The sequence below is a fragment of the Phoca vitulina genome, unplaced genomic scaffold, assembly GCF_004348235.1.
Source record: "Phoca vitulina isolate PV1807 unplaced genomic scaffold, GSC_HSeal_1.0 scaffold48, whole genome shotgun sequence".
In the NCBI taxonomy this organism is placed as follows: Eukaryota; Metazoa; Chordata; class Mammalia; order Carnivora; family Phocidae; genus Phoca; species Phoca vitulina.
In genome coordinates, this window is record NW_022589751.1 from 11105520 (window position 1) to 11131387 (window position 25868).

General features: G+C 37.0%; 1 protein-coding gene across 3 annotated transcripts in view; it reads right to left on the bottom strand.

The window, feature by feature from the left end:
* HPSE2 (heparanase 2 (inactive)) overlaps nt 1-25868 on the bottom strand; it is a 662760-nt gene that overhangs the window by 245342 nt on the left and 391550 nt on the right. The window contains exon 4 of one of the 3 annotated variants that reach the window (XM_032432601.1): nt 1273-1446. The exons of the other annotated variants lie outside the window; for them this stretch is intronic. Within the exon in view, the coding sequence (XP_032288492.1) occupies nt 1273-1446 (174 nt within the window). The remainder of the gene's footprint in view (nt 1-1272; nt 1447-25868) is intronic. 3 annotated transcript variants of the gene reach the window in all.

Below are 25868 nucleotides of genomic sequence, written 5' to 3' on the forward strand. Positions count from 1 at the left end.
TATACAATTCACCAAATTAATGTATATAATTCAATGGTTTTAAGTATATTTACACCATTGTGCAATCATCACCACAACAAATTTTAGAACATTTTTATCACCCCCAAAGAAACCTCAGGCCCTTTAGCAGTTCCCTCGCATATCTCCCACCCCTAGCTCTGGGCAACCACTAATCTACTGTCTCTTTAGATTTACCTATTTTGGACGTTTTATATAAATATGTGTCTGGCTTTTTTCATTTAGCATAATCTTTTCAAGGTTCATCCATGTTGTAGAATGTATTCATTCCTTTTTTTGTGACCAAATAATATTCCATCATATGGCTATACCACATTTTATTTATCCATTTATCAGTTGATGGACATTTGGGTTGTTTCCATTTTTTGGCTATTATGAATAATGCTACCATGTATAAATTTTTCTGTGGACATATGTTTTCATTTCTCTTAAATATATACGTAGGAGTAGAATTGCTAGGTCATATAGGAACTCTATATTTAACTTTTTGAGGAACTGCCTGACTGTATTCCAAAGTGGCTACACCGTTTTACATTCCCACCAGCAGTGTATGAGGGTTCTGATTTCTCCACATCCCTGCCAATAGTTGTTATCCTTTTTTTTTTTTTTTAAGATTTTGTTTATTTATTTGACAGAGAGAGACACAGCGAGAGAGGGAACACAAGCAGCAGGAGTGGGAGAGGGACATCAGGCTTCCCGCGGAGCAGGGAGCCCGATGCGGGGCTCCATCCCAGGACCCTGGGATCATGACCTGAGCCAAAGGCAGATGTTCAACGACTGAGCCACCCAGGCGCCACCGTTGTTCTCCTTTTTTTATCATGGGCATCCTAGTGGATGTGAAATACTATCTTATTGTGGTTTTGATTTGCTTTTCCCTGATGGCTAAAAATGTTGAGCATCTTTTCATGTGTTTTTTTTTTTTTTTTTTTTTTTGGCCTTTTGTATTTTTTCTTTGGAGAAATGTCTCTTCAGATCCTTTGGTCAATAGTATTCTTTTAACTGATTCTTGAGTTGTCCTTAATATGAAGTGAAACAACACAGCAAATGATATCCACAGTTCCAAGAAGCAGGTATGGATTCACTAAATCTACTGTACTTCACTATTTGGTCTCTTCCTATTTAGAAGATCAATTCAGTGGCCAAATATCCTAAGTGTTTTCTGGGCCAGTACCCTACAGATGGTCTAACTGAGGCTGTTCCAGGTCAACTTATTTTTTATCTCGTCAATTCAGAGGAAATAACAGCCTTACTTACCATTTCCCAGTTCCCAAGAAATGTTGTACTTTTTGCTGGCACTGTACTTCAACAGACTCAGGGCACTAGAACTGTTCCAGGAGTTATTGGGATTACGACGCAGTGCATTTAGAGCAAATATCAGGTGGAGTCCAGAGCAATCAGCAAAATTATAAAGTTTGTCTAGAGACCTGGCTGGGAAGAAGCAGAAAAAGGCTTGTAACTTTAAAATCAACATTCCAACAAAAGGAAAATATTAGCTACTATAAAAAGCCTTTCTATGAGCTTCCTGCTAATTAATTCCTGCTAGGAATTATAGAGAGAGGCTTCAAAAGGATTATATTACCTCTTGGTTCAGGGTACATTTTGAAGTGATTTTAGAAAGCAGCACACAGAATTCTAGACACAGGTTGCAAATTAGCAACCAAGTCTATTCCACAGTATGTTTTATTTGTTAACAACAACAACAAAATGGAATTGCTAACATTTAAAAATGGGAAGGTATCAATTTCTAGCTTCTCTTGAAAAATCAGATGATCTGACACTGCTGGGTCGGTATTCCTTTGTGAAATGATAGGAATAGTGTTGGAAGGCAAGGTCAAGAGAGATGATGACTGGCTGGTAAGTCTTGGAAAATAGCTCAGCCTAGCAGCACTTCAAAAAAAAAATGTACTCGATTCCACATTTCTAATATTTCTGAGAATGGAAACACCATTAGTGTAAATATATTCATTGTCACTTTGATCCTTGATACCATCAACTCTACTTACCATGTGTCCCATACCCATCCCATTCCTTCACATCTATTGTCACCATTCTGGTTCTAGTTCTCATTTCCACTTGCATGAATTATCACAACAATCTCTGTGCTTGCCTGTCCAGATTCATCTTTCTTCCAATCTCTTTCATCAGTTTCACTCACTTCTCAAAACCTTACTGGATTTTTAAAACTGTTTTCTTCCTTAGTTCAGGACTTTAAAACTCAATCATAATTTTCCCCCAGCTTCAAGCCTCTCTATTGTTGTCTATGAGTTCTTTGTTGGTGTCACCCAGTTCTATTTATTATAGAATCCCCTGCTCCATCAGCCTTTGCTCTAATTATTCTCCTCATTTGGCATGCCCTTTTCCCTCTTTTAAACATATCCAGATCTTTCTTGTCCTTTTATTTTTTTATTTTTATTTTTTTATTATGTTATGTTAATCACCACACATTATATCATTAGTTTTTGATGTAGTGTTCCATGATTCATTGTTTGCATATAATACCCAGTGTTCCATGCAGAACGTGCCGTCTTTAATACCCATCACCAGGCTAACCCATCCCCCCACCCCTTCCCCTCTAGAACCCTCAGTTTATTTTTCAGAGTCCATATTCTCTCATGGTTCGTCTCCCCCTCCGATATCCCCCCCTTCATTCTTCCCCTCCTGCTATCTTCTTCTTCTTTTTTTTTTTTTAACATATAATGTATTATTTGCTTCAGAGGTACAGATCTCTGATTCAACAGTCTTGCACACTTCACAGAGCTCACCATAGCACATACCGTGCCCAATGTCTATCACCCAGCCACCCCAATCCTCCCACCCCCCACCACTCCAGCAACCCTCAGTTTGTTTCCTGAGATTAAGAATTCCTCATATCAGTGAGGTCATACGATACTTCTCTTTCTCTGACTGACTTATTTTGCTCAGCATAACACCCTCCAGTCCCATCAACGTCATTGCAAATGGCAAGATTTCATTCTTTTTGATGGCTGCATAATATTCCATTGTGTATATATGTATATATATATACCACATCTCCTTTATCCATTCATCTGTCGATGGACATCTTGGCTCTTTCCACAGTTTGGCTATTGTGGACATTGCTGCTATAAACATCGGGGTGCACGTACTCCTTTGGATCCCTACATTTGTATCTTTGGGGTAAATACCCAGTAGTGCAATTGCTGGGTCATAGGGTAGCTCTATTTTCAACTTTTTGAGGAACCTCCATACTGTTTTCCAGAGTGGCTGCACCAGCTTGCATTCCCACCAACAGTGTAGGAGGGTTCCCCTTTCTCCGCATCCCTGCCAACATGTGTCGTTTCCTGACTTGTTAATTTTAGCCATGCTGACTGGTGTGAGGTGATATCTCATTGAGGTTTTGATTTGGATTTCCCTGATGCCAAACGATGTTGAGCACTTTTTCATGTGTCTGTTGGCCATTTGGATGTCTTCTTTGGAAAAATGTCTGTTCATGTCTTCTGCCCATTTCTTGAGTGGATCATTTGTTCTTTGGGTGTTGAGTTTGATAAGTTCTTTATAGATTTTGGATACTAGCCCTTTATCTGATATGTCATTTGCAAATATCTTCTCCCATTCTGTCGGTTGTCTTTTGGTTTTGTTGACTGTTTCTTTTGCTGTGCAAAAGCTTTTTATCTTGATGAGGTCCCAATAGTTCATTTTTGCCCTTGCTTCCCTTGCTTTTGGTGATGGTTCTAGGAAGAAGTTGCTGCAGCTGAGGTCGAAGAGGTTGCTGCCTGTGTTCTCCTTTAGGATGTTGATGGACTCCTGTCTCACATTGAGGTCTTTTAACCATTTTGAGAGTATTTTTGTGTGGTGTAAGGAAATGGTCCAGTTTCATTCTTCTGCATGTGGCTGTCCAATTTTCCCAACACCATTTGTTGAGGAGACTGTCTTTCTTCCATTGGACATTCTTTCCTGCTTTGTCGAAGATTAGTTGACCATAGAGTTGAGGGTCCATTTCTGGGCTCTCTATTCTGTTCCATTGATCTATGTGTCTGTTTTTGTGCCAGTACCATACTGTCTTGATGATGACAGCTTTGCAACAGAGCTTGAAGTCCGGAATTGTGATGCCGCCAGCTTTGCTTTTCTTTTTCAACATTTCTCTGGCTATTCAAGGTCTTTTCTGGTTCCATACAAATTTTAGGATTATTTGTTCCATTTCTTTGAAAAAAGTGGATGGTATTTTGATGGGATTGCATTGAATGTGTAGATTGCTCTAGGTAGCATTGACATCTTCACAATATTTGTTCTTCCAATCCATGAGCATGGAACATTTTTCCATTTCTTTGTGTCTTCCTCAATTTCTTTCATGAGTATTTTATAGTTTTCTGAGTACAGATTCTTTGCCTCTTTGGTTAGATCTATTCCTAGGTATCTTATGGTTTGGGGTGCGATTATAAATGGGATCGACTCCTTAATTTCTCTTTCTTTTGTCTTGTGTTTGGAGTATAGGAATGCCACTGATTTCTGTGCATTGATTTTATATCCTGCCACCTTACTGAATTCCTATATGAGTTCTAGCAGTTTTGGGGTGAAGTCTTTTGGGTTTTCCACATAAAGTATCATATCATCTGCAAAGAGTGAGAGTTTGACTTCTTCTTTGCCGATTTGGATGCCTTTGATTTCTTTTTGTTGTCTGATTGCTGTGGCTAGGACTTCTAATACTATGTTGAATAGCAATGGTGATAGTGGACATCCCTGCCACGTTCCTGACCTTAGGGGGAAAGCTCTCAGTTTTTGACCATTGAGAATGATATTTGCTGTGGGTTTTTCATAGATGGCTTTTATAATATTGAGGTATGTACCCTCTATGCCTATACTCTGAAGAGTTTTGATCAAGAAAGTATGCTGTACTTTGTCAAATGCTTTTTCTGCATCTATTGAGAGGATCATATGATTCTTGTTCTTTCTTTTGTTAATGTATTGTATCACGTTGATTGATTTGCAGATGTTGAACCAACCTTGCAGCCCAGGGATAATTCCGACTTGGTCGTGGTGAATAATCCTTTTAAGGTACTGTTGGATCCTACTGGCTAGTATTTTGGTGAGAATTTTTGCATCTGTGTTCATCAAGGATATTGGTCTGTAATTCTCCTTTTTGATGAGGTCTTTATCTGGTTTGGGGATCAAGGTAATGGTGGCCTCATAAAATGAGTTTGGAAGTTTTCCTTCCATTTCTATTTTTTGGAACAGTTTCAGAAGAATAGGTATTAATTCTTCTTTACATATTTGGTAGAATTCCCCTGGGAAGCCATCTGGCCCTGGGCTTTTGTGTTTTGGGAGATTTCTGATTACTACTTCAATTTCCTTAGTGGTTATAGGTCTGTTCAGGTTTTCTATTTCTTCCTGGTTCAGTTTTGGTAGTTGATACATCTCTAGGAATGCATCCATTTCTTCCAGGTTATCTAATTTGCTGGTATATAGTTGCTCATAATAGTTCTTATAATTGTTTGTATTTCTTTGGTGTTGGTTGTGAGCTCTCCTCTTTCATTCACGATTTTGTTGATTTGGGTCCTTTCTCTTTTCTTTTTGATAAGTCTGGCCAGGGGTTTATCAAAATTGTTAATTCTTTCAAAGAACCAGCTCCTAAGTTTCGTTGATCTGTTCTACTGTTCTTTTAGTTTCTATTTCATTGATTTCTGCTCTGATCTTTATGATTTCTCTTCTCCTGCTGGGTTTAGGCTTTATTTGCTGTTCTTTCTCCAGCTCCTTTAGGTGTAGGGTTAGGTTGTGTATTTGAGACCTTTCTTGTTTCTTGAGAAAGGCTTGTATTGCTATATAATTTCCTCTTAGGACTGCCTTTGCTGTATCCCAAAGATTTTGAACAGTTGTGTTTTCATTTTCATTGGTTTCCATGAATTTTTTTAATTCTTCTTTAATTTCCTGGTTGACCTATTCATTCTTTAGTAGGATGCTCTTTAGCCTCCATGTATTTGAGTTCTTTCCGACTTTCCTCTTGTGACTGAGTTCTAGTTTCAAAGCATTGTGGTCTGAAAAAAGGCAGGGAATGATCCCAATCTTTTTGTACCGGCTGAGACCTGATTTGCGACCCAGGATGTGATCTATTCTGGAGAATGTTCCATGGGCACTAGAGAAGAATGTGTATTCTGTTGCTTTGGGATGGAGTGTTCTGAATATATCTGTGAAGTCCATTTGGTCCAGTGTGTCATTTAAAGTCTTTATTTCCTTGTTGATCTTTTGCTTAGATGATCTGTCCATCTCAGTGAGGGGGGTGTTACAGTCCCCCACTATTATTGTATTGTTGTCAATGTGTTTCTTTGCTTTTGTTATTAATTGCCTTATATAATTGGCTGCTCCCATGTTAGGGGCATAGATATTTACAATTGTTAGATCTTCTTGTTGGATAGACCCTTTAAGTAGGATATAGTGTCCGTCCTCATCTCTTATTACAGTCTTTGGTTTTTTTTTTTTTTTTTAAAGATTTTATTTATTTATTTGAGAGAGGATGAGAGGAGAGAGAGAGCACATGAGAGGGGGGAGGGTCAGAGGGAGAAGCAGACTCCCTGCTGAGCAGGGAGCCCGATGCGGGACTCGATCCCGGGACTCCAGGATCATGACCTGAGCCGAAGGCAGTCGCTTAACCAACTGAGCCACCCAGGCGCCCTACAGTCTTTGGTTTAAAATCTAATTTTTCTGATATAAGGATTGCCACCCCAGCTTTCTTTTGGTGTCCATTAGCATGGTAAATGGTTTTCCACCCCTTCACTTTAAATCTGGGGGTGTCTTTGGTTCTAAAATGAGTCTCTTGCAGACAGCATATCGATGGGTCTTGTCTTTTTATCCAATCTGATAGCCTGTGTCTTTTGATTGGGGCATTTAGCCCATTTACATTCAGGGTAACTATTGAAAGATATGAATTTAGTGCCACTGTATTTCCTATAAGGTGACTGTTACTGTATATTGTCTGGGTTCCTTTCTGGTCTATGTTGCTTTTAGGCTCTGTCTTTGCTTAGAGGACCCCTTTCAAGATTTCTTGTAGGGCTGGTTTTGTGTTTGCAAATTCCTTTAGTTTTTGTTTGTCCTGGAAGCTTTTTATCTCTCCTTCAATTTTCAATGACAGCCTAGCTGGATATAGTATTCTTGGCTGCATATTTTTCTCATTTAGTGCTCTGAATATATCATGCCAGTCCTTTCTGGCCTGCCAGGTCTCTGTGGATAGGTCTGTTGCCAATCTAATGTTTCTACCATGGTAGGTTACAGATCTCTTCTCCCGAGCTGCTTTCAGGATTTTCTCTTTGTCTCTGAGACTCGTAAGTTTTACTATTAGATGTCAGGGTGTTGACCTATTTTTATTGATTTTGAGAGGGGTTCTCTGTGCCTCCTGGATTTTGATGCCTGTTTCCTTCCCCAAATTAGGGAAGTTCTCTGCTATAATTTGCACCAATATACCTTCTGCCCTTCTCTTTCTTCTTCTTCTGGGATCCCAATTATTCTAATGTTGTTTTGTCTTATGGTATCGCTTATCTCTTGAATTCTGCCCTCGTGATCCAGTAGTTGTTTATCTCTCTTTTTCTCAGCTTCTTTATTTTCCATCATTTGGTCTTCTATATCACTAATTCTCTCTTCTGCCTCATTTATCCTAGCAGTTAGAGCCTCCATTTTTTATTGCACCTCATTGATAGCCTTTTTGATTTCGACTTGGTTAGATTTTAGTTCTTTTATTTCTCCAGAAAGGGTTTCTCTAATAACTTCCATGTTTTTTTCAAGCCCAGCTAGTATCTTTAAAATCATCATTCTGAACTCTAGTTCTGACATCGTACTAATGTTCGTATTGAGTAGGTCCCTGGCAGTCGGTACTGCCTCTTGTTCTTTTTGTTGAGGTGATCTTTTTCCGTCTTGTCATTTTGTCCAGAGGAGAATAGATGAATAAGAGAACAAAATGCTAACAGGGTACCTACGTCCCCAGAAAATATACTCTAAACAAATCAGAAAAGACCTGAAACTGGGGGGAAAAGAAAGGGAAAGAAAGAAAAAAAAAGATAAAAACAAACAAAAACAGAACAAAACAGAAAAAAAAACAGAATATGATCAAATATGATCAGGCTGGTGCATAGATTGGTGCCACACACTAGATTTTGGGGGTATTTTGGTCTGTTAGAAGAAAGTGCCCCCAAAATTTTAAAGAAAGAAAACTTATATATGTACAAAAATAAGGGTTAATACAATGAAGGGATGGAATATGACTGTAAAGATGAAAATTATAAAAGATTTTATAAAAGGAAATGATAAGATAAGAAGTTGTTTGAAAAAAGAAAGAAGAGGATTTAAAAACAAAAAGAAAAAAAAGGGAGAGAATGTGATCAGGCAGGAGACTAGAACAAAGCATTACACTAGAGATTTAGGGTATATTTTGATCTGTTAGAAGAAACTGTATCTCAAAATTTTAAAGAGAGAACAACTTATATATATATATATGCCAAAAATAAGGGTAACTACTATGAAGGGATAGAATATGACTCTAAAAATGAAAAATAAAAATGTTTTTTAAAAAAGGGATTGATAAGATGTTGGTTGAAAAAGGGAAAAAGAAAAATTCCAAAAAAAAAAGACAGTTAAAAAAAAATTAACTTTGAAAGACTAAAGAATCATGGGAAAAAAACCACGAATTCTATGTGCAGTATTCCCCTAGTGCTGGAGTGCTGCCGTTCTCATTGATTGGTAAACTTGGTCTTGGCTGGCTGTTCTAGCTGATCTTCTGGGGGGGCGCCTGTTGCCATGGTTCCCAAATCTCTCTGCTGGAGGTGGAATTGCCCCGCCCTTGCCTGGTCCGGGCTAAGTAATCTGCTCGGGTTTGCTCTTGGGAGCTTTTGTTCCCTGCAAGCTTTCCGTACAGCTTTGGAGGACAAGAGTGAAAATGGCGGCCTCCCAATCTCCGCCCCGAGGAGCCGAGAACTCGGGGCCCCGCTCCTCAGTGCACCCCCAGAGAAAAGCAGTCAGTCACTCCCGTCTCCCTGGTCTCCGGCCGCACTCCGTGCTCACCTGGCCTGTGACCGCGCATTTCTATCTCTGGTACCCGACCCCGTGTGGAGTCTCCAAACCCAGCAGATCCCTGCGGTGCGCTCCCACGCCCCTCCTCCCGGGGAAGGAAGGGGAGTTTCCCTGGACCTGCGGCTTGTTGGGTCCCTGCTGGAGGAGCAGTGGCCCGACTGCACTATGCATCATGGTTTGTGGCAACCCCGAGCTGAGAGCCCGCGCCTCGGCTCCGTCTCTGCAGCTGGCTTCCCCCCTCCAATACCTGGGGGCTCTGCCGCACTCAGGCACCCCCGGTCTTTCTGTGACCCCGAGGGTCCTGAGACCACACTGTCCCGCGAGGGTTCCACCCCCCGCTTAGCCACTGGAGCGACGTCCCTTAGCGGAGCAGCTTCTAAAAGTTCCGATTTTGTGCTCCGCTGCTCTATCACTTGCCAGAAGCGGCCGATGGAGGCCCCTCCCCCGCCATCTATCGTCCTGAATATAGCCTTGGATTCACTTCTCCGCACGTCCTACCTTCCAGAGAGTGGTCGCTTTTCTGTTCAGAGAGTTGTTGCTATTCTTTTCTTCAATCTCCTGTTGAGTTCGTAGGTGTTCAGTATGGTTTGATCCCTATCTAGCTGAATTCCTGGGACCAGATGAAATCCAGGTCTCCTACTCTGCCATCTTGCTCCGCGCCCCCCCTTACTTGTCCTTTTAGACAGTGTTTTACAAGGTATGGATGAAACGACTTTAAGTGATAAACAGATTGAAAAAAAAAACTTAGGTTAATAATTATGTTCAGGGGCTCACATTACCCTGCAGGGTTTCTCAAATGGGGTTCTGTGGAACACTAGGGGGTTCTACAAAAAATGATGCAGGTGACCAAGGTGCCCCATTAGCAACTGTAAGTCTTTTAGTCTTGTAAAACAGAACCATGGTCATTTGGTTGAGTCCATTATCAGTTTTTGATGTAAGGTATGGGGAGGCTGCCATTTTTATCTTCTTACATATATGAGAAAGTATTTTTTAAGAAGCACCAAGAACAAGGACAGAAATTGTCTCATTTCAGTTGAAAATAAAATCCATGGGAACGTATCTCACATTCAATCCAGAGTCTAGTAACTATGCAACAACAAAAGGCATAGGTTTCACATTAAAGAAATAAACTTATTTATTTTTAGCTCCAATATAGCAATTAAAATTAAAATGTGGTTATAAGCCTATTAAAGTGATCATGAAACCAATACATGTGTATATTAATTTTACAGTTATCTTACATGAGCTTGACCATGCCATTCATTAAGAAAATGGCTTCTTTCAAAGTGTTATATAAAATTGTGTTTAAGGGGGTGCCTGGGTGGCTCAGTCATTAAGCGTCTGCCTTCGGCTCAGGTCATGATCCCAAGGTCCTGGGATCAAGCCCTGCATCGGGCTCCCTGCTCAGCGGGAAGCCTGCTTCTCCCTCTCCCACTCCCCCTGCTTGTGTTCCCTCTCTTGCTGTGTCTCTGTCAAATAAATAAATAAAATCTTTAAAAAATAAAAAAAATAAAAAATAAAAAATAAATAAAATTGTGTCTTAGGCTAAAAATTTATTCATATTGCTTTGACATATAGTTTTATTAACTTTACTATTCAACATTGTTAATTTATTTTCATATTGAGAACATTAATTATATTCACAAACTTTATTTAAGTAAGCCTAACAAGTCTACCTTTAGAAAAATTATATCCCATTTTGGCTTAAACCAGTTATTTAATAAAAACATATTATGTTTGCCTATAAGTTTTCAAATTCATGAAAAGGAAAGAAAGGGATTGATTTCAATAAAAAAATTAACTACTTGTTTTTTCTTTTTCTTTTCAAGAAAGGTTGTCTAAAAAGTTATTTTTAATTTTTTTAAAAATCTGGATCTGATTTTATTTTTCTTTAAGTCAGATTTACAGGGATACAATGTACATAGAATAAAATTCACTCTTTTTTTCCCCTCCTTAATGGTCATCACCCAGTTACTCCATACCCCTATCACCACTCCTCCAGCAACCCTCAGTTTGTTTCCTATGATTAAGAGTCTCTTATGGTTTGTCTGCCTCTCTGATTTCATCTTGTTTTATTTTTTACTCTCTTCCCCTTTGATCCTCTGTTTTGTTTCTTAAATTCCATAAATGAGTGAGATCATATGATAATTGTCTTTCTCTGACTGACTTATTTTGCTTAGCATAATACCCTCTAGTTCCATCCATGTCATTGCAAATGGTAAGATTTCATTCCTTCTGATGGCTGAGTACTACTCCATCGTACATACACACCACATTTTCTTTATCCATTCATCTATCGATGGACATCTCAGCTCTTCCCATAGTTTGGCTATTGTGGACATTGCTGCTATAAACATCGGGGTGCAGGTGCCCCTTTGGATCACTGCATTTGTATCTTTGGGGTAAATACCCAGTAGTGCAATTCCTAGGTAGTATGGTAGCTCTATTTTCAACTTTTTGAGGAACCTCCATACTGTTTTCCAGAGTGGCTGCACCAGTTTGCATTCCCACCAACAGTGTAGGAGGGTACCCCTTTCTCCGCCTCCTTGCCAACATCTGTCATTTCCTGACTTGTTCATTTTAGCCATTCTGAATGGTGTGATGTGGTATCTCATTGTGGTTTTGATTTGTATTTCCCTGATGCTGAGTGATGTGGAGCATTTTTTCATGTGTCTGTTGGCCATTTGGATGTCTTCTTTGCAGAAATGTCTGTTCATGTCTTCTGCCCATTTCTTGATTGGATTCTTTGTTCTTTGAGTGTTGAGTTTGATAAGTTCTTTATAGATTTTGGATACTAGCCCTTTATCTGATATGTCATTTGCAAATATCTTCTCCCATTCTATTAATTGTTTTTTGGTTTTGCTCTTTCCTTTGCTGTGCAAAAGCTTTTTATCTTCATGAAGTACCAATAGTTCATTTTTGCCTTTGTTTCCCTTGTCTTTGGAGATGTGTCTAGCAAGAAGTTGTTGCGGCCAAGGTCAAAGAGGTTGCTGCTTGTGTTCTTCTCTAGGATTTCGATGGATTCCTGTCTCACATTTAGGTCTTTCATCCATTTTGAATCTATTTCTGTGTGTGGTGTAAGGAAATGGTCCAGTTTCATTCTTCTGCATGTGGCTGCCCAATTTTCCCAACACCATTTGTTGAAGAGACTGTCTTTTTGCCATTGGATATTCTTTCCTGCTTTGTCAAAGATTAGTTGACCATAGAGTTGAGGGTCCATTTCTGGGTTCTCTATTCTGTTCCATTGATCTATGTGTCTGTTTTTGTGCTAGTACTATACTGTCTTGATGATTACAGCTCTGTAATATAGCTTGAAATCTGGAATTGTGATGCCACCAGCTTTGGTTTTCTTTTTCAACATTCCTTTGGCTATTTGGGGTCTTTTCTGGTTCCATACAAATTTTAGGATTATTTGTTCCATTTCTTTGAAAAAAGTGGATGGTATTTTGATAGGTATTGCATTGGATATATAGATTACTCTAGGTAGCATAGACATTTTAACAATATTTGTTCTTCCAATCCATGAGCATGAAACATCTTTCCATTTCTTTGTGTCTTCTTCAATTTCTTTCATGGGTGTTCTATAGTTTTCTCAGTACAGTCGCTTGCCTCTTTGGTTAGGTTTATTTCTAGGTATCTTATGGTTTTGGGTGCAACTGTAAATGGGATTGACTCCTTAATTTCTCTTTCTTCTGTCTCATTGTTAGTGTATAGAAACACAACTGATTTCTGTGCATTGATTTTATATCTTGTGACTTTGCTGAATTCCTGTATGAGTTCTAGCAATTTTGGGGTGGAGCCTTTTGGGTTTTCCACATAGAGTATCATGTCATCTGCAAAGAGTGAGAATTTGACTTCTTTGCCGATTTGGATGCCTTTTATTTCTTTTTGTTGTCTTATTGCTGAGGCTAGGACTTTTAGTATTATGTTGAACAGCAGTGATGATAGTGGACATCCCTGCCGTGTTCCTGACCTTAGGGAAAAGGCGTCAGTTTTAGTTTTAAATAGGGAGGGAAAAAGAAAAAAAAAACCCTATCCTTGTACCTACCACATATCACATACCATACTCAATGGCATTGCATACTCAATAGTATGATAGAAATTTGTGGTAAGACTTTTAGTCCTACTTGGGTAAGGTATAAAAAAATCGCGTAGGAAATTTTAAAAAGGAAAAACTGAAGTATCTTCTATCTATACCACCGACCTACATTGGAGTTGGTATCCATAGGCTAAGAATTTGGCTAAACAGATTCTCAGGAAACCATCATTGTCTATTTAAATGAGCATTGGCAATTATTACTGGATAATAATATCTACAACTAAATGATCTCACTGACATACTATGAGATTTAGATATTTTTATCCAGAGGTTCCCTGAAACTTGAGAATTATTTCAAGTGTTCCTCTGGTATAAAAAGCTTGAGAAAGTGCTCCTAGAGTTAAAGAATGCATAGGAAAACAAATCATCTGAACACCAAAATATTCACTGTTGAACTGAAGACTGACTTAAACATTCTTTCCACTTGGCAAAATCCTCACTAATCAAATCAATAATGTTTTTAATTTCTCCAATATAATGCAAACCCATTATAAATCTATTGGAAAGCCAAGTTACAAGTCTGAGCAAAAGAGGCAGGATTTCATGAAATCAATGAAAATAATGTCTGATAAAGAGAGGTTTATTGTGAAGTCTTTTAATATTTATGCTCATGACACAAAAGTTAAATTATTTTCTCAGAAAAAATACTCAATATTCAATTAACTAATGTTTTGTTCATTGAAATTGTTCATAGTTGCAATAAGAGCTTATAATTTGTTACACTTATTTTCATAATTTTAGTGTCATTTAGAAATCAAACTTTTGCATCAAAATTGAATATGAATAACTAATATTCTTTTTAGGTAGACTGATTCCTTTAAGTGGCCTTTTTCTAGAATTATCTTTATGTGATGAGAATTTCCTGTGTAGTTTTCATGTATATTAGAAAAACAAACCATATATATAGCAAACACAAAAGCACATCAAACCTATGATTTCATGGATTTGATGGTTTAAGACAAGGCAAAGGGATTTACCCCCAAAAAAGATGTCAATATAGAAAAAAGTATGGGGAAATAAAAATATAGATGGTTTGTTAACATGGCAAACATTGAGCACTAGACTGCTAGAAATTTGGGAAATACTTCCTTAAGGATAAGTTTAAGTCCCGCCTCCTATGAAGCCATTCCTGAACACATCAATCTCCCTACAGTGACCACAACTTTCTCTAAACACAGGTTCTATATCATTTGTTAGCATCTGGGTGTCTTGTGGCATCTATGGCATTTTCTTATTTTGGGATTTACCTCTTGATTTAGTCACTTTTCCAGAGTGAATGGCTTGTTTTCCCAGTTAGCCTGCTAAATTCCTTAAGGATTGTTCTGTATCTCATTATATCCTTCATAGCATCTATCTGAGAATGATTTCCTGCCTTAAAATCATGCTGAAGTATTCTTACAACCCAAATCCTTTTTGTTGCATATAAGTGATCTAGAAAGAAATTGAAAGGACCCAAAGAAAGATCTGTATAATAATTATTATCGCTAGTTCACATACTCTAAAGTTTATTAGAAGATTACATATATTTTAAAAAAGATTACATACATCTGAATATAGAGCATTTAGTAGATGCTCAACAAATGTAATCTTCCTTAGACTATCTACTGTCAGGTTCCATCCAAGCAACCAAATACTTAAATATGACTTTCTACTCTCTCCACCAGAGGGTGCCAATGCCTCTATGTCCTCTAGACAGGTTCCCTGGCATCTCATATGAATAGAATTCTAAGCAGCCTTGTCTCAAAGGCAGCTGAAAATGAGGAGCTGGGGCTTGAGATGAAAAGGAGAATAGGCTTGGGAATCATCTATATAGTGCTGATAGTTGATGCTATGAAAGTTCTTGAGGCTTCTGAAGAACAAAATGGTTGAGGATGAAACCTTAAGAAATGTCTACATATAAAGGTCCAGAAAAAGGGCAGAGAGGAAGAAAACATAGACATGTTATCTTAAGGAACCCCAAAGAAGATAGTTTCAAGGATGTGCTAGTCAATGACAGTACATGTTAGTGAGAAATTGAGAAGCAAATGGACTGGGAAAAAGTCATTACAGTTAATCAAATAGTGAGGTTAGAAAGAAAATTTAGGTTGGGGTGTAGACTTAAAGAATGAGTGGTAAAGAACAAGGAATAGACTCTGGACACTCAACTTATTTGTTGAAGTTCTGTGCAGTAACAGGAAAAAAAAAAACCAAAAAGTTACTGGAGAAGTACCAAAGATAAGTTTAAGAAAAAAATCAAGATCAAGACCTCGTTTTGTCAAAAAGCCATTTCTTCAACAAGGGTAATAATCTCAGCTTTATATTATAAACACATAAGATCAATGAATTATGAGAGACTATGGACTTTGAGAAACAAACTGAGGGTTCTAGAGGGGAGGGGGGTGGGGGGATGGGTTAGCCTGGTGATGGGTATTAAAGAGGGCACGTATTGAATGGAGCATTGAGTGTTATATGCAAACAATGAATCATGGAACACTACATCAAAAACTAATGATGTAATGTATGGTGATTAACACAACATAACAAAATAAAATTTAAAAAAAGATCAATGAATTCACACTAAGATATGAATGATGGTCATTTTCCTTAGTTTCCTCAAGACTTGGCACTTTAAAAACAAAGTAAATAAAAACAAAGGAGACAAACTACAATCCAACAGACAAAAAAATAGGATTCTTACTAATCTAAGCAACTGGTGGCCGAAATTGCTAGTAGGATTCATTCATTTGATAAATATTGACTGAGCACCAACTATAGGCCAGGTAATATCATATACTTGAAGGTTATAGCAATGAACCAAACAGAAAACAGATCCTAGCCCCATGGAGTTTATGTTTAGTGTGGTTGTCGTGAGGTTCAGTGGTGGAAGTAAAGCAGGGGAGGGGATTGTAGAACCAATGGAAGAGGTATGTTATTTTTAAAAAGCCTCACTGATAAGGTAACATTTAAGCAAAGACCCTATGGAAGTAAGAGAGTAAATCAAGGTGACTTAAAGTCAAAGGCCCAAGACAGATATGAGACTGACGAATGTGAAGAACAGCAAAGAGCCCAGTGTGGCTGCCCCAGAATGAATGACAGAGAAAGCAGTAGGAGATGAGGTCGGAGCAGTAGAAGGGCCAGACTGTGTAGGACTTTGCTTTTTACCTCAAATGACAGGAAAACACTAAATGGTTTTGAATATGACCCAATTCACATTTTAAAAGCATCAGTCTGGCTGTTGAGCTAAAAAGAGACTAGAAGGGGAGAGGGAAAAGGTGAAAGCAAATTAAGTAAGTAGCAGACTATGGCAATAATTCAGGCAAGGGATAACAGTGGCTTGGACTAGGGTGGTAGTGGTTGAAGTGGCTGGGTTCCTGGGATATTTTAAAAGTAGAGCTGGTAATGTTTGCTGAAGGATTAGATGTGGAGTATGCAGAAAAAAAGAGGTCAAGGAAAACTCCGAAGTTTTTGGCTTGAGCAATTGGCAGATAAACGACATTGAAGAAGGAAGTGTGGAAGATTAGGAGAAGAAAGGAGGGGAAGACAAAAGTTAGTCAGCTCCCATTACAGCAAGAGCCAACTATGCCTTCATTGTTCAACTCTGCCCCCACCCTCTAAAGGCATACTGGACCATTTGCCAAAGAGAAGGTACCAGGTCTGCCTTTTAAGCATCCATTTCAATGTCTGATACATTATAAGCCTTAATAAATATCTAACTCATGCAGGTATTATTTAGGCCCATTCAATGCCACTTATAAACTGTCTGTACCATAAATACCCAATCTCAGTAATCATTATTCACTGTAGCAAGTTCTCTCTAGATTATGTCTATTACTCCATGCTGTTAAATGCACTCACATAATATAGTCATTGCTTTAAGTGTTCAATTTGGAGTGAATATTATGGGGGAGGTATAGGAGACTATCCACTAGAGGCTGCAAGAACAGAGGAATTTCTAATGGAAGCCCAAAAGAAATGTGAGAGTGAAACCAGAGTGAGGTGAACTCTTTACCAACTCTGTCTCTTGTAATTCAGAGAGAAACCATCAGTTAATGGGGAAACATTTGAATTAGTGAGTACAACCAATAAAAAGGGGAACATTTTAATTGTAAGAGAGAACAGTTTGAAAATTACCTGGGAGGAAAACACAGCCATTTCACAAAGAGTGAAGATATCTTTTTAAGCTAAGAGCTAATTTTAATATGAAGAGAAATATCTCCAGTTTAGTCAGGGCAATGAAACCTTAACTAGGTTATAAAGAAATCAGCCTAAATGTCTATAATTTGACTGAAGCTGTTGAAGGAGAATGATATTTGGGAAATTTCTGTGAATAAAAATTACAACACTCTCAAAGACTGTAGGACAGAGACTAATTATTGTATTAATCAATTTAACTAGATTTAAAGGGAAAACTAAATGCCAATGAGTATAATGGGACTTCTGGATCCCATCAGAAGTCCATCTAAATCATGACAGGAAAATAATAAAAGAGACACTGACATTATTAAAGAGGCTAGGATTGTTTTTTGGAAATTGTTAGTGGATTGTTTTTAAGAAATGTGCCCTTAAGTAAATGATTTTTAAAAATGCAAATATTTCTAGAAGACAGTTAGAAGTATCTGTCAAAATTTAAATGTGCATTCCCTTAGACCAAGCAAGTCCACCGCTAGACATTTTTCCTATATATACATATACTTTCTTGGTTTCCCCAAGATATACAAAGATTATCATTGCACCTCTTCTTTTAATAGCCAGTAACTGAAAACAATCCAAATGCCTATGAAATGGGGACTGTTCAACAAATTATAAAGAATCTATGTTACAGAAAGAGATTCCAAATAAGGAAAAGAAGGCTAGAATAAACTGTGTGGAGTTAAATTGGAATTGGAGGTATCAGTGTAACTCATGGTTTCTAATAAATGTACACATGGATAAATACAGAAATACAGATGTGTATATGGGTGAGATATCTACATCTATATCTATCTATCTATAATTTCCTGTCCACTGAGCAAGCCTGGAAGCAATGACATTCCAGTATCAATGAGCACACTTAGGACCCAGATCTTGGTTTCTAAATACCATTCTCTCATTAAAAAGAACCAGGGCTCCTTAAAGAAATGGCTAATGCCAGAGCTAGGTAAGAGAAGATACAAAATATGCCTAGAATATTTTGTGGTACCATAAATTACGGGAGTGCTCAAAAAGTGATGAAGGCATGTCAAAAGGACATAGGAGCTAACCTGAATGAGCCCCCAATGGCTAAAGCTGAGAGAATTTGAACAACAAAATGAATAATGATAGCACTGGATTTTAACCCTCAGAATAAAAATAAGGACCCCAAAGTCATCTTGTATAAATAAATGACTAAATAAATAAAAGAGAGGAGGAACAGCTCTTCCTCACAGAATACCTTTTAATAAATGTAGAAGAATGGACATAGAAAACTGCCATTAGGCAACACCTCAGTAGTAATTGCTATAGTCAAGGACCATTGATGGATGCTAAAATTAGTATGTTAGAGTATGATGACAAAAAAGATTTGGATTGTCTCGACGTACCTTCCCCAAGATAAAAGATAAAAATAGTAACTTTACAGAGGAGAAAACTGACAGACACCATCTTAACCTTGTGATCAAAATTAATCTTAGTAGATATATTGACATAAGGCACCCTGATATGAAGCCCTGAGACAGGTAGAGCATCATTTTAGTGGTATTTTGATTAAAAATGTAAAACCTGAGTTTAATCATCAGAAAACATTGGACAAAACCAATTTAAGGGAAATTCTACAAAATATACGGCCTGGACTCTTCAAAAGTGAAAGAAAACAAAAGACTTAAAGAATGATCACAGATTGAAAGAGACATGACAACCAAATGCAATGTAATGTCCTAAATGGAATTCTAGAACAGAAAAAGGACAATAGTGGGAAAATTGGCCAAATTTGAAAAAGGCCTATAGGTTAGTTTATAGTATTGTATCAATGTTAAATTTCCTTATTTCTATAATTGTACTATAGTTATGTTAAATGTTAACATTAGGTAAAGCTAGATTAAGAGTATATGCGAACTCTATGAACTACATATGAATTGTGATTTCATAAAATTTGATGAACTTTCTCATAAGGCTAAAAATAATTCAATATAAAATGTGAAAAAAAAGAACAAAGTAGATCTGTATACATTTATATGAAAAAAATCAAGATATCAAGATGTATTATTGGAGGGAGAGATGAACCATGAGAGACTATGGATTCTGAGAAACAAACTGAGGGTTTTAGAGGGGAGGGGGGCAGGGGGGATGGGCTAGCCTGGTGATGGGTATTAAGGAGGACACTTACTGCATGGAGCACTGGGTGTTATACGAAAACAATGAATTGTGGATCACTACATCAAAAACTAATAATGTATTTTATGGTGACTAACATAACATAATAAAATAAAATTAAAAAAAAAAAGATGTATTATTATTTTTAAAAAGTGAAAAAGAAAAAAAGCAATGACCAGAATGGTGTAATATGATCTCTTCTAAGTGATATATTCATCTACACATATACACGGATATATATATACAATCATATATGTCTATACATATTGGGTATATAAATAACCATTTTGTTGTAAGGAAACAAAACTGTTAAAACTCATAATTTGGGAGGAAAGGAAGTGAAGGGAAGAGAAGCAAGTGAGACTTTTATTTTTCAGTTTTCAACAAGTCTGCATTTCTACACAAAAAAGGACTATCTAGACAAGAAATTATCGTCCTTTTCTTGGTGTCTTTTCTATACCTCCCTATATTAAAATAAAGGAATAAAAGAAAACTTGAAAATATTTATCATATAATTTAACAGTTTGCTTTTATGGAAAAAAAGTAATTAAGTCTTCAGTGCCGTTGCTTAAATCTTCTAAATAAACTATATTCTTTTGCATATAATCCCCAGTATTCTATGAGTCTGGTTCACATTAGTTCTGGAATGAAAAGTTTTCCCACTCACTTCTAGTAGACAATAAAACCTAGCATTTTGTTGTAGTGAAACAAAGAACATGTAGATAATTCTTGTGTATTATGAAAGTTTAGCTAAGAATCACATCATTTTTTATGTGAAGGACCACATAGTAAATATTTTGTTTTTGGGCTACATATCATCTCTGTCACATATTCTTTTTTTTTTTTTCTAAATAGCAATTTAAAAATACAAAAACCATTCTTAGTTCATACTGGGTTCCCAACCTGAGGGACATGGACAGCTTACTGCAGGATTCCAGACATTATTCCACCTCTAGGCTGAATAAATAACATATGTCATATATATATATAATGCTATTTCTTGAATAGCTACAGATACTTCTAGGATTAGAACAAAACAAATTATTTAAAAAGCATTATTGAATTCATACAAACTTCCTGTCCTTATTAATTTTCTTAATCAGTGAATACCAAAATTGTAACTGGTCTTATGTGGGGTGTTCATTAGATGTCTTAATATTAAAAAGAACTCCTCACACAAGGACTCAGAAAATATAACTTCCACACACTTCCTTAAAGGAATTCCTTAAGGTTGCAATTCAGTCAAACAAAAGAAGAAGCCATGAGATTCAGAGACAGTAGGTCAAATTCAGAGAGTAATAATGAAAAGTCCAAGAATGAGACTTATAGAGAATGAGTTTTCACTGAATGAAAGGAATAGAAAAATGTATAAATGTGATAAAGACATATTTTGTAAGGGAAAAAAAATTTTAAACTTGGGAACAAAAAAGCTAAATAAGAAACTTAAGTCAAATATGAAATAATCTAAAATGTGATATGGTCTTGAGCAGTTAAAGGAGTATAAAGGAAAGAAAGATTGTTTGACCTCGATGATGGGAAAATTCTTTGGCTCTGGAGCTGTGACATTGGACTATCAAAGTAGAAAATGTCAATCTAACATAGAACTTGTCCCAGCAATAAAGGACTTTTATGTCATAATTCTGTAGATTCTCTTTATTTCTTTTCAATATTTGGAAACTTTCTAGAGCAAAGCATAGAGAATTTGGTTATGATTGCAGAACAAAATGAAAATAACATCAATGATAAGGTAAAACTAAATGTGTTACTGAAAATGGCACAGTCCTGAATGGGAAAGGAGATGAAAAGGTAGCAGTATTAATATCTTTATCTTACAGAACACAGTATCAAAAAACACAAAAGTTGACAGAACAAAAAGTAGAAGTTAAAATGTTAAAGTAACAATGATAATCGATATTCTAAAATATTCATATATTTAAATATAGTTATTAACATGTTATAGGTTTATATAACTGATATACATATAATATATATCTTTTATCAAATATATTTCTATCACAAAGCTATCAAATATGGGGAAGAAAAGAGGAAGTAAGAGAACATAGTTAAGTTAGCTAAATCCTCATCTTCCTCAGCAATCAATAGAACAAAAGTAATTCAATAAATAAAAGGAGTTATGAGCATATTATTTGATCATAAAGAGATAAATATTGAAAGATTAAAAAAATAGTAGAAAATCCCAGAGTACCATAAGATAATTCTTTGAAAGACTAGTAAAATATTAAAATTCCTAGGAAGTTTGATGAGAGGGAAGAGAGAAAAAATGGAGAAAAGGCATAGAACAATAATTTTAGAAAAGGAAAAGGAAATATAGCCATTGTTAAAAGAATTTTTACATGATAGTGATACAGATAAATAGCATTATGCCACTAAAGTTGAGATGGACAATCTTACGTGTCAGTAATAACCAATTAGAAAAATACAAAATATTAAAAAGTTACCATTCATGATAACATATTATGGATATATTATAATATATACATAAAAATATCTATAAAATAATAGGGCATATTCCTAACAAAAATATGCATTACCTTTATGGAGAAAATTATAAAATCTTATTGATAAAAGAAGTTTTGAATAAATAGAAAATTATGCTTAATTGGGGGTAAGAAGTGTTGATATTTTTTAAAATGCCAATTCTCCCTATATTAATATATGAGTATAATGTAATTCCAATAAAAGTTCCACCAGAGATTATCAAAGAACTGACAAAGTGATCTTTTTTTTTAAAGATTTTTTATTTATTTATTTTGACAGAAAGAGACACAGTGAGAGAGGTAACACAAGCAGGGGGAGTGGGAGAAGGAGAAGCAGGCTTCCCGCTGAGCAGAGAGCCCAATGCAGGGCTTGATCCCAGGACCCTGGGATCACAACCTGAGCTGAAGCAGACGCTTAACGACTGAGCTACCCAGGCACCTTGACAAAGTGATCTTAAAATTAATATTGAAGAGTAAAGAGCAAAGAACTTCATAAAATGGGGAGCCACCTTGATGTTAGCTAATGAGCTACTCATTTTTTTCCATGCTGACATTTGCCAATTCTGGACTAGGATGAAGAATAAAAGTTCTAACATATGTGTAATTGAGTCCTAGATGAATGGAGAAAGAGAATAGGGGGCAAGCAATATTTGAAGAAATAATAGCCAGGAATTTTCCAAACTTGACAAAAGGAATCAATTCAAAGATTTAAGAAGCTCAGTAAACCCTGAGTAGGAAAAATACAAAGGAAATCTAGAAATATCATGGCCACATTGTGAAAACTCAAAGCCAAGAGAACAATATCTTAAAAGCAATCACAGAAAGTGGCAGGATATAAAATCAGTGCACAGAAATCAGTTGCATATCTATACACCAACAACAAGACAGAAGAAAGACAAATTAAGGAGTCGATCCCATTTACAATTTCACCCAAAACCATAAGATACCTAGGAATAAACCTAACCAAAGAGGCAAAGAATTTGAACTCAGAAAACTATAGAATACTCCTAAAAGAAATTGAGGAAGACACAAAGAAATGGAATGGTTCCATGCTCGTGGATTGGAAAAACAAATATTGTGAAAATGTCTATGCTACCTAGAGCAATCTACCCATTTAATGCAATCCCTATCAAAATACCATCCACTTTTTTCAAAGAAATGGAACAAATAATCCTAAAATTTATATGGAACCAGAAAAGACCCCGAATAGCCAAAGGAATGTTGAAAAAGAAAAACAAAGCTAGTGGCAACACAATTCCAGATTTCAAGCTCTATTACAAAGCTGTCGTCATCAAGACAGTATGGCACAAAAACAGACACATAGATCAATGGAACAGAATAGAGAACCCAGAAATGGACCCTCAACTCTATGGTCAACTAATCTTTGACAAAGCAGGAAAGAATGTCCAATGGAAAAAAGACAGTCTCTTCAACAAATGGTGTTGGGAAAATTGGACAGCCACATGTAGAAGAATGAAACTGGACCATTTCCTTACACCACACACAAAAATAGACTCAAAATGGATGAAAGACCTAAATGTGAGACAGGAATCCATCCAAATCCTTGAGGAGAGCACAGGCAGCAACCTCTTCAACCTCAGCCGCAGCAACTTCTTCCTAGAAACATCGCCAAAGGCAAGGGAAGTAAGGGCAAAAAATGAACTAATGGGACTTCATCAAGATAAAAAGCTTTTGCACAGCAAAGGAAACAGTCAACAAAACCAAAAGACAACCGACAGAATGGGAGAAGATATTTGCAAATGACATATCAGATAAAGGGCTAGTATCCAAAATCTATACAGAACTTATCAAACTCAACACCCAAAGAACAACTAATCCAATCAAGAAATGAGCAGAAGACATGAACAGACATTTCTGCAAAGAAGACATCCAAATGGCCAACAGACAGGAAAAAGTGCTCAACAGGGACGCCTGGGTGGCTCAGATGGTTAAGCATCTGCCTTCGGCTCAGGTCATGATCCCAGGGTCCTGGGATCGAGCCCCACATTGGGCTCTGTGCTCAGCAGGGAGCCTGCTTCTCCCTCTCCCTCTGCCTGCCTGTCTGCCTACTTGTGATCTCTCTGTCTCTCTCTCTGTCAAATAAATAAATAAAATCTTTAAAAAAAAAAAAAGAAAAAGAAAAAGTGCTCAACATCACTCGGCATCAGGGAAATACAAATCAAAAACTCAATGAGATACTACCTCATACCTGTCGGAATGGCTAAAATTAACAAGTCAGGAAACGACACATGTTGGCGAGGATGCGGAGAAAGGGGAACCCTCCTACACTATTGGTGGGAATGCAAGCTGGTGCAGCCACTCTGGAAAACAGTATAGAGGTTCCTCAAAAAGTTGAAAATGGAGCTACCCTATGACCCAGCAATTGCACTACTGGGTATTTACCCCAAAGATACAAATGTAGTGATCTGAAGGGGCACATGCACCCCAATGTTTATAGCAGCAATGTCCACAATAGCCAAACTATGGAAAGAACCTAGATGTCCATCAACAGATGAATGGATAAAGAAGATGTGGTATATATATACACAATGGAATATTATGCAGCCATCAAAAAATGAAATCTTGCCATTTGCAATGACGTGGATGGAACTAGAGGGTATTATGCTAAGTGAAATAAGTCAATCAGAGAAAGACAAGTATCATATAATCTCACTGATATGAGGATTTTGAGAAACAAGACAGAGGATCATAGGGGAAAGGAGGGAAAAATGAAACAAGACAAAACCAGAGAGGGAGACAAACCATAAGAGACTCTTAATCTCAGGAAACAAACTGAGGGTTGCTGGAGTGGAGGGGTTGGGAGGGTTGGGGTTGCTGGGTGATGGACATTGAGGAGGGTATGTTTTATGGTGAGCACTGTGAATTGTGTAAGACTGATGAATCACAGACCTGTACCCCTGAAACAAATAATACATTATATGTTAATAAAAAAAAAAAAGCAATCACAGAGAAGGAAAGGCATATTACTTTCACCATATCAACAATAAGACTGAGAGCCCACTTTTCAATAGAAACTATGCAAGTCAACTGACAATGAAACTTCTCAGAGTGCAAACTTTGAGCGTAGAATCATTTACTCAGAAGAAAATACACTACAAAAGTGAAAACAAGACTTCTAAGACTCCATCCATTTCAACCAAGATGGAGTAAGCCAACTACAGCGTATCTCTCACACCAATGATAACTAAAATCTCTGGGCAGAAAAAGACAACCACCTAAGTACTCTGAAAAGTAAAAATTAGCAAGCAGACTGTTGAACTCAAAATCTGGACAATGATCTGTAATGAGGGCAAGTTTCATGGTCTTATTTTCCTTCTTTATCTCCAAGCTTTGACTGAAGGAAGGCCCAAGTGGCAGAACTGTGCCATGGGTGCAAAAGCCAAAATTCTCAGAAACGAAACATTACCCCTAGCCATGAAACCAGGAAAAGAGGCTCCTGCATGCCAGACAGCGTGTAGAGAAATACCCATTTCTTTTAGCCTTTTCCTTCTTTCTCTCTTCTCTCTCAGCCCTACCAGTAAGGCTGGCCAGTTGGGGAATTTCATGGCTGTGACAGTGATGACACAGGCATCTAAAACCCTGAGAAAAGATTCATCTTTCTGGACAGAGATATTTTAAAATGGGCTCCCACTGCCCAAATAATAAGGAGGAATTCCCTGGTATTTTTTTTCACCACCTTCTTTCTCACCAGTTTGCCTCTCAGGTGACCCCAGTCTCACAGAACTGCCTGAAAACATGGGGGGAATAAAACCTGAAAATTAATAATAGAAAGATATATGAAAAATTCCCCTAAATATTTGGAAATTATACCACATTGTAAATAAATTTTAGGTAAGACAAGAAGTCAAAGGGAAATTAATAAATACATTGAGCAGAGTAAAAATAAAAATAGAATATAT